Source organism: Galleria mellonella, unplaced genomic scaffold, assembly GCF_026898425.1.
Source record: "Galleria mellonella isolate WM207_F2 unplaced genomic scaffold, CSIRO_AGI_GalMel_v1 utg312, whole genome shotgun sequence".
Lineage (NCBI taxonomy): Eukaryota > Metazoa > Arthropoda > Insecta > Lepidoptera > Pyralidae > Galleria > Galleria mellonella.
Genome location: NW_026442074.1, coordinates 5,467,090 through 5,482,585, shown reverse-complemented (window position 1 = coordinate 5,482,585; position 15,496 = coordinate 5,467,090). Strand labels below are relative to the sequence as shown.

Here is a 15,496-nt window from a genome sequence, read left to right as displayed (position 1 = left end):
ATTGGTGAAGCTGCTAAAAGTAACAAACAAACTCACCTTCACTCAACTTTTTCCCACGAGTGCCAGATATATCAAACCCGGTCCAGGCTTTGGTCATTTCGGCTTTTGGTTTCATTCCATAATATAAGTAGTGTACCAAATTGCAGTCTTGGATTTTGAAAAAAAAAAAAAAATTGTCTGTCTATAAACAAAGTCTCAAACCTTAAATTATATCTCAAACCAAATAATTTTTTATCGGACTTGAATCGTAAAAATAAATTTATTTTTATAATAGGTCAATGTTTATTATGGTGCTCTACTTCATTACACAATTGTAAAATTTTATATAATATCGAGGTCTTAGTAATGAAAACTATAAAAAATGTGATAAAATTTTGTTTATTATACCGAGTTAATGAAAATAACAAATATTACAATATTGAATAGGTAATATTTTTACACTTGTGTCTATGTGATAAAAAAAGACTGTTGAATTATTAAATAATAAACGAAAACATTGGATTACTACATAAGTATATATTGATACTTGTTATTGATTTTATGTAGGTAGGTATGCAAAAGTATTACATGAACTGTATTCCTGTTAAATTAATTTGCGCTGTGAATTGCAACGTTGTGTTTAATCGTCATGTCCGCGCTCGTCGTCGCGGCGGCGGTTGCGCGTGCGCCGGTTCCAGCCTTCCCGCGGCCGCTCGCGCTGTCGACCCTCGCCGCGACCAGCGCCTCCACGTTGGAAGAACGAGCCCTGCTTCTCAAATATCCGCTCGTTTGAATCCACTAAATTGCCAACCTAGTAAAAAAGTACATAGTTTTATAATAATTTAAGAGAACTAAAATTATACTACCATTTAATATGAAGTATTCCATGCTTTCATTAATTTAGAGCAAATGAAATATTATAATTAAGAAAATAAAGTTACATATCTGAAATTATAAAGATATAAATTAGATAGTAATGGTAGTTTTTTTAATATTGACATTAAAAAAATTACCTTATCAGCAAGTTGCAGTGCCAGTGCTTGCATTCTAGTTGGTTCAGATCGGTGTAGTATCGCGCATTCGCTCGGATCATCCAGTGAAGCCAGAAGCTCCTCATTGATGATCATTTTGGACACGAGCGAGTGTACACGTTGACGAGGCAATTCGAACATATCGGCGAGTGATCGGAGCGATAGAGAAGCGTACACGTGTGCATACGTGAACAAATAAGTGCGTAACGACTCCTCACGTATCAGCCGACCGAGCATTGCGCGAACATTGTCCGCACCAACCATGAGGTCCCATACCTGTATTCATAAAAAATGTTTTAAATGTAGTTAAAATTAAATACAAACATGTGCCATGTATAAAACGGTAATGTAAAGTTTACCTTGGCGTTCATTTTTTCGTTAACAATAAAGTTTAGGCATGCTCGCCAGTCGCCACGACGCATTGCTCTAGCTGCTGCCACAGCGTGTTCGCGCATAGACTCCGGCGGACCTACCAGTGCCTGTCTTTCACTAGCACGTAAATTTTGGTAGAATGTCTTACTAATCATACGACGTCGAGCATCAAACTCGTGAGCCGCCATATATGGGATTTCAATTAGCATCGCAGACACCAAGTACACACATTCAAGTAACTCCAAGTTTATGTGCATATGGAAGGGCATTTGACGTTGTTTCTCAATCTTTTCCTGTTCCTTGGACCGTTCATGTTGACGCTGCGGTAGTAACCCTTGTGCAAGTAATTCTTTGGGCTTTCCTGTCATCATTAACTCTGCGAGACATCCATGAGCTTCCTTCACATTCCCACGGCGGAATGCGCAAAGACCTAAATTCGCCATGGTACGATTATACAATATCTGAGTACTTGGATCAGAATGTTGTACAGTTTCTTGAAGATGCGACATAAGAAGGAGATCGCGAGCTTGGAACCAATTGTCATGTAAAGCATGATGATAAATATGAGACAGTATAGCACGAGTCCTCAATCTATCAGTTTCATCATGAGCATAGATATATTTGCAAAGACGTTCCATTTTTTTAATAGTAGTTTCTTCTCCTGGAGGCAAATCTTTTTTTACAGAACGTTGATCGAACTTATAATACAAGTGATCGATTTTGCGTAAGTAAGCACGGCATATTTCTTGGGGTGTTCCATCTCGTTCTACCACTTGACAAACTCTGTCAATAAGAGTAGAAACGCGAACTTCATCTTTAAGTCTCTCTACATATTCATTAGAATGGGGATCACACTCTTTTAATAACTTCGTAAATTCGTCATCAAGACGCTCCAAAGCCGTTAACAAACAACCCCTAACGCGATAAGGCGCAGTGACAAGTTGTTCGTTTTCTTCAGTGATCGCCTCACTGAGCTGCATATCCTCATGACTCGAAAGGATAGTGACCATCTGATCAACATTTTCTACAAGCCTTGACCAGTATTCTGGTTTCATAGCATCGGAAACTTTAGGGTTGTAGTCGAACAGCGCGGCTACTGTGGCAGCGCGGAGTTTCAATTGAAGGGCATCACCTAGATTATGTTGTTGAGCAACAGTCCGTAGCTCGTGTAACAATTCCAGTTGTGCACGACGATCAGTACGTTTTCGACCACGAGCTGCGCTAATTTCGCCTAGTTTCTTTACTACGAGAGCAGCATCAATATCGCTATCCTAAAATACATAAAGAATGATAATATAAAATTTTCATAATTGTGTAAATATAACTCCCCCCAACATATATAAAAACAACCCCTACCCTCTCCCATAGGAGCTTATGTTCAGCAGTGGGCAGTTAACAGCTGATATGATGATGAAATTCTAATAAATGTGTAAATTTAGGATTAAATAACTAAACATCTTTACTTACAAAGATGTCTGGCAGCTACCAAAGTTGATTGTTTTTTATAGAAAATCCACCACCAATAGTGGTGAGTCATTAGCTTGTTTATCATTTTCAGTTGCATAAAAAAGGCATGTTAATTAATTACGCTCAAATTTATCCACTGTATTGTTAGCTTACCTTAGCAAACATTTTGGGTTTGTCAGATGTTGCGGCACCCTTTCTAACAGTCTCCCATTCACCACCATCATCAGCTTGATCTTTCTTACTAGTTTTCCCAGCTCTACCTTGTCTCTCTTCACGCCGTTTGGCTCTTCGTTTATCACGTTCCTCATCCTCATCTCTTTCTGTATTTCTTTTGAGAAAACGTTCACGGATGGTAGCTGCGCCACGTTCTTCATAGTCAGAACTAGAGCTCGATTCTGAAGAGCTTGAACCCCAATCCATAGAATCTGAAGATTCATCGTCTTGTGGTGGAGCTCGTCGTGGTATTTCAGGTGATCGACGAGCTTTAACCTTTTCCTTAACTTTGTCTTCATCATCATCAGACTCATCAGAAGATGAAGTATCTGAAATAGTGAATGGTTCAAGCACTTTTGAATTATTATTTTTATATTCTTCCTATATTGAAAATATTATCAGCTAAGAAAAATGAGCAAGATACTCAAGTGTTATTTTCAAAGAATAGCTTATGAATTTTTCAAGTATAATTTTGTGTGAATACAAACTATTAATAGCATAAAATCAAAATATTAAACATGTAAAATAAATCTTACTAAAAATACATCAGTTGGTTATAGTGTCTGGAGTAGAGTAGTCTCTATAAGTAGCACCCATGTAGTTTGATGGAATAATCTGCCACTATTTTATGCTACATGACAATTATAGTATATATAATAAAGCAATGAGAAATCAATAGAAACTGAATAAACGTGAAAAAACGATGTGTTTTAGTTTTTCTATTGATATAAAATTTATTTTGCAATCAATACATATAATAAAATCGTAACTAGTCGCTGTCTGTACATGGAAGATATATATAAAACTATTATAGGGCGGCTTTATAAATGCAATAGAACCCAAAACAATGATGACTGTATTTTTATGCACGCTAATTTCAAAAACAGTTCAACGGATTTGAATGCGGTTTTCACTAATGTATTGTACAAAACGCTATGGGAAACAGCTAGTAGATATATATATATATATATATATATATATATATATATATATATATATATATATATATATTTTAAATTTGGCATATCTAAATGAAAGGTTAAAATTTTCTCTTGCAACAACCAATCTAATGGGATTTGAGTATGAGTATACTTTATTTGCATTGTACAATATAGGAAATAAACAAGACAATTTACAAACATAACGATACAATTGTATAAGTACAGTAAGGCGGTCTTATTGCTGAGAGCAATCTTTTCAAGACAACCTTAAGGTAATGGACTAATTGTTGTACAAGTAGGTATAATAGTGCTTTATAATTAAAAAAGCATCTTTTGAATTTGAATTGTTTACTAGAAATACTATCACATCAACTTATTTTTAAGTAATTTAAAAATTCATATTTTTGTAAAAAATATTATATACTATTAGTAACTAAATATTAAGTAATTAGTAATAGTATTAATATTTTTATTATAATCTATAATGTATATATATGTAATAGAAAATGCTGCAGTACAGGAAAGTACTATTTAAATTTACCTTTACGCTCCTCATCATCATCAGGCAGATCCGGATCTTCTCGGAATTTAGTAATTTCAGATTCAAAGTCCTTGGTATATTTCCTTAGCTTTTGTCTCAAGGAGGTAAGAGCTTTACTATTGCCTTTAGACAAGGCCTTCCGCCCATCACGGTCAGCCCAAGCTCCCACAACCCAATCATCTAATTCTACAAGTGCCCTAATAAAAAAGCGGGGAGCAATTCCATTCTCTTCTTTTTGTACCACTGGTGCAGCCCGAGTATAAGCTCTTTGCAGTTCTTCAAACGAAGCTAAGGCTGAAGTGAAGTCCTTGATTTTGCGGTGGTTGCGTAAAGAGTGAATAATACCTTCCAATTCTTCATACCGCTTTTCTTTCATGGAACGCACAACACGTTTAGTTTCTTCTTCATCATCACTGAACTGTAGGAAAATATTAATTTATTTACATACTAAATAATATGTGAATATTTTTTTCATCATTATTGTTAGTAGGGCAACAGCTTAAAAATAAAAAAAATCAAGTCAAGGATTAGAACTTGAATTACGGAATAAAATCAGTTTTCAATTTCAGTTTCTTGTGCCCTGATAATTTTGTAGAATTGAGTCTATTTTAATGTTTATTTTAATTTCCATAATTATACCATAAAATACACATTGATTTTATGGAATTTAGTTATAAATATTTTTTGTTACAGTATTATAGGACTACAGATTTTAATACTAGAAATAAATCTTACTTTAAAAAAATTGTTTGAAGTATTTAAGATCCTCTACCTTAAAAGACACACCAGGCAATCTGATAGGACTATTATCCAAGGAAATCAAACTCAAGCAGGACAAAACAATGCTTATATTATAGGTGTGATGGGTGAAACTGAAAACTGGAAGTGCTTGGTATCAAGATAGTGTTTGATATTTTTGTATAGTGCACATTTGTATAGTGTATTTTTGTATTCTTCTATATCACAAAATAGAATACCCAGAGGATAAGATATTAGGAAATATGCTGCGACAAGAGCACTACTACAAGCAAGTGATGCTTAGGCCATTACTAATTTGTCACATTTTGGCCATTACTAAGTTGCATTGGAATAATCCAGTTTATGTTGGCTCTCTTAGTGCCTAAAATGGAAGGTTGCACAACACACGTGGTTTAAGCTAAATTGTCTAATGCACTGTACAGTGTGCAATAATGATAATAAAAAAAATATAAATATCTTTTTTAATTATTAATAAATTCACTAGGTAATTATATAATATTATTTTTAATTTTGATTATATTACAATATATTTATTACAAGACTAATGTACTATGTGGAACCTGTTGAAGTTTTTTATTTGAATATTAAGTATTTTAAGATTATACTGACATTATAAAATAAAACTAAATTCTATTATTTGATCTCTAACCTCTAAATTTGACTAAACTTGATTAAACTAACTTTGTTGAGTTTGACTAATTTGGGTCCAATTTAGCTCAAATGGACTTAAATTAGCCAAATTTAATTTTTTATAAATATATGTAGAAAATACCCAGACTTATACAGTCATACTTATAACTACAATTATTTTTATTGTGCTATGATCAAATGCCCGATTATCAGAAAATGAGGTGATGTGAAAACTGCTAGATTATAAAGTTTTTACAACAGTTTTTTTTAATTAACTTTTTAAAACAATTTAAAAAAAATTCTTATAAGACACTAGCTATCTTCAATGGTTTTGCCTTATGAATCAGTATATAAATTATCTTATGTATTAAGTTGGAATATAACTAAATTTCATTAAAATCTGTTCAGCTATTTAAGTGTGACTGAATAACAAACATAATGCAATGAATACTGCATGATTGAGTATAAACATTTGCTATAGTAGGTATGTGATCAAGCTGTATTAATGGCTTTTATAAAAAGGGTAGTTATTAAAATTCTTCATTTTTTGACTTGATGATTCATAAAATAGGTTACATTTGGATTATGATGAAAAATATATCTTTTTTATTTATTTAGCACTCTTGTAACAATTTACACATTTGTCCATACATGAAAAGAGCTTTTCTTCTGGTTGTTCTGTGTCTACACAGCTAAATACAATGCCAATAATAATGTTTATTATTGGCATCTATGTTCCACAAAAAAAAACATAAATCTTGACTTTAGCCTTTCCAGCAAGATATTTTATAACATACAAAAAATATATGCAAAATAAGAATTCCCTTGAAAATTTAATCATTTCTGGTTTGGATTATTTGTCAATTTTTAAGATCAAGTTTCAAAAGTGTGTTTTGAAGTTCTGAAGTTTTATAGGAATAAAGTATTTAGATACTTCAAAAGTAAAACAAAGTAATTGCAATGTTTATAGTGGTAGATTCATTTACTGGTTAATTTATTAACATTATAATTTGCTATAAGGAAATTTTTTAATAGTAATTCAGAAACCTTGTTTATGTCTGAAAATTAGATAAGTGGCTAGCTTTAAAGGCAGTTTAATTTATTTAGTAATTGAAGATTTTTATACAAAAGTACTTAATAAAATTTTTGATGGAATGAACCAAATTAATTCAATATTAAAATATATTAAGCACTGGTAATGTTGACATATCTTTCACTTTAAGAAGTCTAATACAGTGAAAACTCTATATAGCGAAATTGAAGGGATTGGGTATTTTATAAGTTTAATTATAAGTAAATTATAATAAAATATAAGTTTTTGTTAAACATAGAGTAAAAACAAATATAATTTTATGAATAAATACATTTTAATTTTGATTAAATTAAGTAAAAAATAATTACATAACAAAATTATAATCAGTTATCTTTGATTGTCATTTTTTATTATGTCAGTATTTTAATTGTATCTTTCATTGTATTTTATTCATATCTTAATATAGTGGGATTATCTTCATTAAATAAAAATAATTATTCTTAAAAGAATAAAATATAATTTACAACTCTGTGACAGTAATTGTGTTTGAAAGTCAGTGAAACTAATGTTTATCGGGTTCTAAATAATGATGTATTGTTTCGCTATTGAGAGTAGTTGCAATGCTATAGTGTTACAATACAAGAATAACAATATAAACTGAATATAAAATAAATTGGCAATTTCTACATTTTAAGGAGTTTTTCGTTAAATAGAAGTTTTATGTGTTATTTCTAACCGTATAGACAGGTGCTTGAGTGCGGACGATCGGCTCCTCATCAGTGCAGCTCTCGGATTCGGAGTCAGTACCGGTAGCGAAGAATCGACTCATGATGACAGTCTATTTATCTTTAAAAATAAATATTTTTTAGTGCTTAGTTAATATTAAACTGTTTTTCAAATAGATTCTTAAAGAAATGATTAATACGTTGCTTGGTAAGGTAAAGTTAGGTTAGTGTTAAGTCACTAATAAAAAATATTATAGATTACCTTTCGTAGGTATAATTTTCTTTCAAAATATATTTAACAATGAATGAATTTGTTATTATCTTCATGAAAATATTGTAATTGATGTTATTGAAAAACGTGAACGTAATCTCACCCACGACACGACAACGAAAAGAAAGCTTTTTTTAATCTAATCCTACACTATGTCAAATGTCAGTCATGTGTCATTATTTTAAAAATTATTTAGATGATCGCCTATGAAACTGTAATTATCATATATGTCATCATCTTTCTACTCTTATCCAAATTGTTATTTGTGATCGGCATTATCAAGTTTTCTCTTCCATTCTTCTCTATTTATATTCATATTAAGAGTGAGGCGTATTTATCATAACAGATATAAATCACAAGTATTCGACGATAACAGTTGTATTTACGATGTCATTATATTTGTTAAAAAATATCATTTATAAATCACCATACTCAAGTTATTCAACCGCTATCAACAATCAACATTTTCAGTATTCGATAGCCGGTCACTAACATAGCTTGAAATAACAGAACAGCCAATAAAAATGAAACAACAATTCTTGTCTTTGTCTTTTGTACAATTTTGTCATAAGCTAAAACGAGACACACCTAGTATTTATTTAAAATAAACCAAAATTATAGTAAGTCGTTTCATAAGAAGAAATCTTTGAAAAGCGAATTCTTAATTAGATCGTGTTATCTGTTATTTCATTGATTAATCACATGACACGGAAAACTTATTAAAGGTTACGTATTAAATTTATTTATTTACATTACAATTTAGGAAAATATTATTAAAATAATGTACATTGTGTAAGTGTGTGTAGGATACGTCGGTTGTATAACCTTATAATGTAATTAATGTTGTAATATTCATAACCAGAGCAAATTGTATAATAGTGCCAACACCATGGGGTGAGAACACTGGTGATCTGTAACACAGGTTTATTCTACTTCAGACACCAGTTCTTCACAATATATTAACTTATTTAACCTTCAAAAATGAATATATTAGAATGTTATAGATGTACAACTGGTATTGTGAGGGGGGAAAGAGATTGTTAGTAATGGAAACTGAGAATCACATTCCTAGTAAATTACCCAATTAGGTCGACCTCCACGCGGTTCTCCCTGGAAACTATCATGGTTAATTCCTGATGAATTCATCATGATGGGCTGACTGGCCTGCTTTTATTCTCATCTATCACCTTTCACTGGTGCTCCGCCAACGTATCCCATTAGCGCAGGCGGGGTTATTATTCCGTTTTCACCTATAAAAAAAACTTTTACAAAATTCACATCTCCCCTCTTAAGGAGAGGAGATGGCAACTAACCCCCGGCAGAAGCATAGTCGGCTCGGGTTCAGGGCCCCAGGGAGAGAAACCGGCGTACAATGCGGGCAGAACTAAAAGCACCGCTTTCTGCATCTTTTCCGGGAGTGAGCCGCCTCGAAATTCCAACCGTCTGAGATGTTGTTCCAGACTGGTTGGGATAAGACCGTTCACCGACAAAATGATTGGAATGATTTTGGTGGACGTCACCCCCCACATTTCGGTTACCTCGTGAACGAGGTCGAGATATTTTATCTTTTCTCGGTTTCGGCTTTCATGAGGTTCTCGTCATGCGGTATGGTGACATCTATCAAAAACACCCTCGAGAGTGCCCGGATCGGGCCATCACCACGATATCAGGTTTGTTCGCGAGAACTGTCCTGTTCGTGATGATGGATCGGCCCCAGTAGAGCCTGACGCTTACGCGTCACTTTATTTAAGCCCGGTGGGCCGAGTTGGCGCTATTGTAAATAGCGCCGGCTAATGGAACATTTTGTGGGAAAATGTAATAAGTGTAAATTCACGTCGTGGACTGTGCAGGGCCGGTTTAACCGTCGCCCTGCGTGGGGCCAGCTAGGAGATCTCGCGGTAATGCGCGCGTAGCGTCCGGTGGACGCGCATGTAATGGGGCAAGGTCCCTAAGGTATGGGTGGACGCTATTATCCGCTCGGCTGAACATAGCGCATGCCAGCCGGCGGACAAATTCGTCCACGCTAGGGACCGCGAGATCTCGGGCTATTACGTCATTTTTGACGTATCTATTAGCATCTGTGCGCGCGCGGCCTTTGCCTGTCTGACCGCGCGTGTAACTTGCGCGGTCATATGCAACGACCGGTCTATCTCGACCCCTAGGTAGCGCACTGTGCGCTCCCATGCTATGGGTAAACCACGGAGGTAGAGAGGCGGCGGGTATCGTGTCCTGCAACGAGTGGCGAGCGCCACCGTCTTTCCCAGATTGACGGTGGTGCGCCACTTATCGAGCCACTCGGGCAGGAGGTTCAGCAGCCGAAATTCTCCAGTAAAGTACTGAGTGACTACCAAAAAAAGCGGAAACTAATTCATTCAATGATTGACATTGAATGAATCAGTTTCTGCTTACTTCAATCAAATTTCTATCAATGCAGTCATCAGTCAGATAGATTGAGTTCTCTGATTCTTATTACATTTACTGCTTTATATACGATTTTTCTTTCATCTATGTTTCACTTATTTTACAATTCTTTAATTATATTATTATGTTCTTTGCAATAAAAAAACACAGAAATTTATAGATGGAGTTTAATAACTTAATATTGCCTATAACGAAAAATATCTGTCGAACTTGTCTTGGAGAATTAGTGGATTCAGACACAAACATGTTCATGAATATACAAGATTTAATTGAACACGATATGAATAAGATAAAATTGATTGATATTCTGGTATTTCTTAATTGCCTAGAGGTAAGACTGAAATTGTAAAATTTACATAAACACTATACAACTACTTACTGTAATTCAAGTATTTAAATTTTGACGCGTTCCTTGGAATCCCAAGCATCTTTAAACACACTGATATTATCTTCTGTAATATTTTGTTTTAATTGTGGAATTAATGTGGTACTGGTATAAAATGGGCCACTTCCTTTCCTGTAGGTGTCGTAAGAGGCGACTAATAGAATTTTGATAGAAAAGGTATGGGCAACAGGACCCCTCTTAAAAGAACATCAAAGCCTAGTTGCGATTGCCAACTCGCATGCCAAGTGTGGCGACTTCTAGTAAAACCCCTTCAATAGGGAGACAGCTGATATGATAATGATGATGGAATCCATTGTATCATCATAGTCATAGAATACTGACAGATCTGACAAATATTACATATAAAGATCCGTCAGTATTCAACGACTATGACGGTATATCCACATATAATAAGATACAAAATTTAGCATTTTTAGAATTTAGAATAAAAATTTAGATTTACAAAAATTATGTTAATTAATATCTTTTCAGAATAATGATGAAGAAAATTGGCCACAAGGAATGTGTGCTTCATGTGTTTTGACAGCTTTACATGCTTATAATTTTAAGCTTAACTGTTTAAAAGCTAATACAACTCTGACACAGTTATTTAGCATCCAATCACCTACAAATTTACAAAGGTCTGATATTGATTCTATTGATATTAATGTGGTATACCAGGATCATGAATATGATGCACCACTCTTCAGTAATCATCCAACATTAGATTTTGAGCCCACAATAAGTACTAACAAGGAATTGACTCCTTTGCCTCCAGTAACAGAAATTACAGCAACAGAACACCCTCCAAGAAAGGAAGGGGATAAAAGATATATTTGTAATATATGTTCCAAGTCATTCACCAGAATATATGGTTTGCGTTATCATATGACTAAGCATAGTGATATTCGCAAATATTTGTGTTCCAAATGTGGCAAGAGGTTTCATACTTCCAGTGGTCTACAACAGCATTCCATTTCTCATAAGGATGTTGCCCAATTTAAATGTGGATTTTGTAATAAGACTTACAAATCACGTCAATCATTGAAAGAACATTTTCGTGTGGCACATTCTAGCAACCGTAAACTTTTTGTATGTGTCACATGTGGAAAGAGTTTTACAGCAAAGTCAACTTTAATGATGCATATAAAAAGCCATAATGGAGAAAAACAGTTTGCTTGCCCTAATTGTCCAAAAACATATACAAGAGCATCATATTTAAGGGCACATAGTTTGATTCATACTGGTCAAGAGAGACCAAAGCCATTTTTGTGTCAACAGAGTGGCTGTGAAAGGAGATTTTCAACTAAGCATTCTTTGCTGGTGCATATTGCACATACACATACCACTGAGAGACCTCATAAATGTAATATATGTTTTAAAGGTTTTGCTACTACATCAGGCCTGAAGATACACAGAGAATCACATAGCAATAAGGAGCTAAATTGTAGCAGATGTGGGAAGAACTTTGCCAATAAGAGATTATTACAGAAGCACAGCAAGGGACATGATGTAGATACTGATGATATGATATTGGAGACAGTAGTAGATGATGTTTTCTTTGATTAATGTGTTTGTTATTTCTATTTAATGTGATTTCTTTAGATGTTAAGTTAAACTTTTTTTTAAGAATGTTTATAGTCACAATCCCACCATGTTAAGTAAGAATTAAATAAATTTTTAGATATTGTATCAGGCATTATATTATTTACATAAATTATACATAATAAAAGTATGTCATGGCTTATTACAGTAAACAAGGGTTGTGCAATTTGTAATAGGTGGGAAGCATAGAACTGATTTTTTCATCTCGGAGCAGAATATTCTCAACTGTACTGTGAGTGCAGGGATTAATTATAAGTAATTGGTACTTATAATTTGGTATAATTAAAGCACAGATTTGTACTTTAATCTGTGTTTGTAATTGTTTATGTCTCTGCATATAGGAATTTAGCATAATTAACTTTTTAATTGATTGATTTTGTGTGTTCCGTTACCTACTTAAAATTTCATAATTTTCTTACTGGGTTGTCAATTTAGTCATAACATATATAAGCAACCTATAAATTATACCGTTATCTCCAGTTTGGTTTTATTAATTTTATAAAATTCCTTGCAGTTCTCAAAAAAATATTGTATTAAACTAGAAAAACCATTACTGTAATTCCTAATTCGTATGAAGTAGACAGAAGTTTGTATCAGATAGATCATTGATTAAGGATAGCTAAAGGCCGTTTTGGTGAATATACTGATACTTCTTGGAATAATTGGGTTTGTTTTTTTTTTTTTTATCACAGGTTTATTGTATTATAGATAGATAATCAGTTATTGGTGCAGATTTAAAACTTACACAAGACATTAAGAAAAATAAGAGCTGTGTATTATTTCATTATGGACTGATATAGGCATATGACATATATTCTAAGCAGATAAAATGAAACACAAAGCAAACAAAATTAAAAATGAAGTTTATTTTCCTTATATATATTTGCCTAATACTTTATAATTACTCCTAGACGTATATCTTACTTTTATGGAATAAAATAAAAATATATAGCATGCATATGTATTACATCAGCCTAAGCATTGTCCACTGCTTAATATTGATCTAACTGAATTCTTCACACATGTTTTGTGTTTAATGCATAATTTTGAGTTTATTAGTTATTTGAGAAGACCTACTGCCATGAGGGGGGGAGGGGGGGTGTTGGTGGACTACTAACAATATATCCTGTCAGGCATTATTTCACATGTTAATTCCTAGTCAGTTTGTTATGATAGGCCAATTAACATGACTTCATTCTTATCATCCCTCATTAATGCTTAATAGGCTACCATTCCACTCTCATTCATTAGTTTGAACAGTGTTTAAGTAAGATTTTATACATGTATGCTTATAACATCTTTCATTTGCAACTTTGTGGTATCAATTGAGTAGGCATTCAAATTACATGATAAGCTTATTACACTCATGTATTTATATTATAGATAAGGTTCATTAATATGAGTACATTATGAATAATTCAAAATCTGTTGTTTAAAAACATAAAATTAATAACAATAAAAAATGTATTCATTAACAGATAATAATAATAATTTTTATTTTTTTAGATATTTCTGATCAGATTAAAGTTTTTTTTTTAACTTTTGATGTTTAACTAAGAACATAACTTTAATCTTTTAAATTTAAAATAAAATTTAATAGTAACATTTAATACTACTTATATAACTACAGACTTGCATAAAACATATTTTGGAATTTCTGTTTATATAGCGGATAGAAACTAATTTTGAAGGAAACTGTCTTAATAATAATAGCACAGATATTCTATGTTTGCTTATTATTTAGAAAATTCTTATAGAGGCCACAAATGCGGTCCATTCCAGTGTTTATACAAAGTTGTTTAAAGAGTAAACAATAGTGATTAAATTTTAACAAAAATATATGTATTTAAATAAGATAATAATGGAAATTTTTACTAGTCAATGTACTAATTAACTATTTACCAAGTATTTTGTTCATTTGTTTGTTTTGTTTACCAATTTTAATGTCTGTCCCTTCAACCTTGTCATGTATTGTATCTATGAGTTTATTTTGATTTTCAATCTCCTCTCCTAAAGCAGTTCCCAGTCCCTTGAGTCTTGATATAGCATGGACCATCTCATCTAAATTTGCATCAAGCATTTCATTTACACGTCGACTATTTGGAACTGGTTGATCACTTTGCTGGTCCAAACCTCGTAACCGTACTGATGGATGTGTGTCAAAGCGAGTATCACCAACTGGTTGAAGTTTGTCAACAGTGTCAGTTAGATGACTGCCACTAGGGCCACCCTGGACGCTGCTTGAATCTGGCGACATTTGACTTCGTGGAGGGGTTTTATCAGTCTTCCCAGAGATATAGTTTTTGAGTCCATAGAAAACTGATTTTATACCATTGAGATGTCTTTGACTGTCATTCAAGTCAGCATTGATTTTGTCAAGTTTTCTATTGGTGTTCTGCAATTGTTCGCGTTGTCGTGTTAATTCTTCAGCTGTTGCAATTCCAATTTGTTCTGATTCACGTAGTAGGCCAATACTTCGGGAGGATGAATCGAGAGTACGTTGTTCTATTTCCTGTTGACGCTGTATCATAGCTTGTCGTTGTCGTTCTAATTCTGCTATGTGACTGCCGTAGGGTGTTGTTGGCTTGGGTTGGGGAGGAGGTATTCTATTTCTTGAATAGCTATTAACGAAAGTTTCGTCGTCAACATCGTCCTCGAATAAATTATTAGGGTTAATGTATTTGTGTCCAGCCATATTATATACGTAAAAGTTGAACGTTTACCGTAAGAGTACAAAACAGTCTTATCCTCAATCTGGAAACAAAGAATAACTAGGAAAAAATTACTGTTTAGAAATGGTAAATAACACTTTTGTGACAATGAATAATCGTAATGAAGAATGACTGAGACAAGGAATAAAATAGGGTCGTTTATCTTTGTCTGAAACTTAAGTGACTGACAGTCTGATATTGACTGATTGCACAGATTAAATAAAAATTATCAAAATTACAGATTATAAAGAGAACTTCGTTGCATTATTTAGTTATAATGTAAATGTTTGAGTTTACGGAGTCATGCATGCATTCATTGTTGTTTTTATATATATATACAGATAGATTCAGAAGTCATTATTTTAAGATTACTCACCTAGGTAGATTTTGTCTTGATTTCAAATTCAAACTA

General features: G+C 33.1%; 3 protein-coding genes across 3 annotated transcripts; 1 reads left to right on the top strand and 2 right to left on the bottom strand.

Annotated features, from left to right (window-relative positions):
* Nucleotides 1-362: 362 nt before the first annotated feature.
* Nucleotides 363-8,114, bottom strand: LOC113515007 (eukaryotic translation initiation factor 3 subunit C). Its single transcript, XM_026899121.3, has 7 exons — nucleotides 7,954-8,114; nucleotides 7,703-7,812; nucleotides 4,545-4,962; nucleotides 3,003-3,391; nucleotides 1,370-2,653; nucleotides 993-1,286; nucleotides 363-790 (listed from the first exon to the last, which is right to left on the bottom strand). The coding sequence occupies exons 2-7, from the start codon at nucleotides 7,793-7,795 to the stop codon at nucleotides 620-622; spliced, it is 2,649 nt and encodes an 882-aa protein (XP_026754922.2). The 5' UTR covers nucleotides 7,796-7,812; nucleotides 7,954-8,114; the 3' UTR covers nucleotides 363-619.
* A 2,290-nt stretch (nucleotides 8,115-10,404) lies between these two features.
* Nucleotides 10,405-12,458, top strand: LOC113515021 (zinc finger protein 502-like). Its single transcript, XM_026899143.3, has 2 exons — nucleotides 10,405-10,714; nucleotides 11,261-12,458. The coding sequence occupies exons 1-2, from the start codon at nucleotides 10,544-10,546 to the stop codon at nucleotides 12,335-12,337; spliced, it is 1,248 nt and encodes a 415-aa protein (XP_026754944.2). The 5' UTR covers nucleotides 10,405-10,543; the 3' UTR covers nucleotides 12,338-12,458.
* Nucleotides 12,459-13,219: 761 nt separating this feature from the next.
* On the bottom strand, nucleotides 13,220-15,263 carry LOC113515103 (synaptosomal-associated protein 29). Its single transcript, XM_026899250.3, has one exon. It carries the CDS (start codon nucleotides 15,066-15,068, stop codon nucleotides 14,268-14,270), a length of 801 nt encoding a protein of 266 aa, XP_026755051.1. The 5' UTR covers nucleotides 15,069-15,263; the 3' UTR covers nucleotides 13,220-14,267.
* Nucleotides 15,264-15,496: the final 233 nt, after the last annotated feature.

Bases quoted from the DNA above. Each gene is read 5' to 3' on its own strand.
- LOC113515007 (XM_026899121.3), bottom strand. From the start codon at position 7,795: ATGAGTCGATTCTTCGCTACCGGTACTGACTCCGAATCCGAGAGCTGC. The intron at 1,287-1,369 runs GTAAACTTTACA...TTATGAATACAG, and splicing joins ACGAAAAAATGAACGCCAAG to GTATGGGACCTCATGGTTGG. The intron at 791-992 runs GTAATTTTTTTA...CTTTTTTACTAG, and splicing joins CACTGCAACTTGCTGATAAG to GTTGGCAATTTAGTGGATTC.
- LOC113515021 (XM_026899143.3), top strand. From the start codon at position 10,544: ATGGAGTTTAATAACTTAATATTGCCTATAACGAAAAATATCTGTCGA. The intron at 10,715-11,260 runs GTAAGACTGAAA...ATATCTTTTCAG, and splicing joins TATTTCTTAATTGCCTAGAG to AATAATGATGAAGAAAATTG.
- LOC113515103 (XM_026899250.3), bottom strand. From the start codon at position 15,068: ATGGCTGGACACAAATACATTAACCCTAATAATTTATTCGAGGACGAT.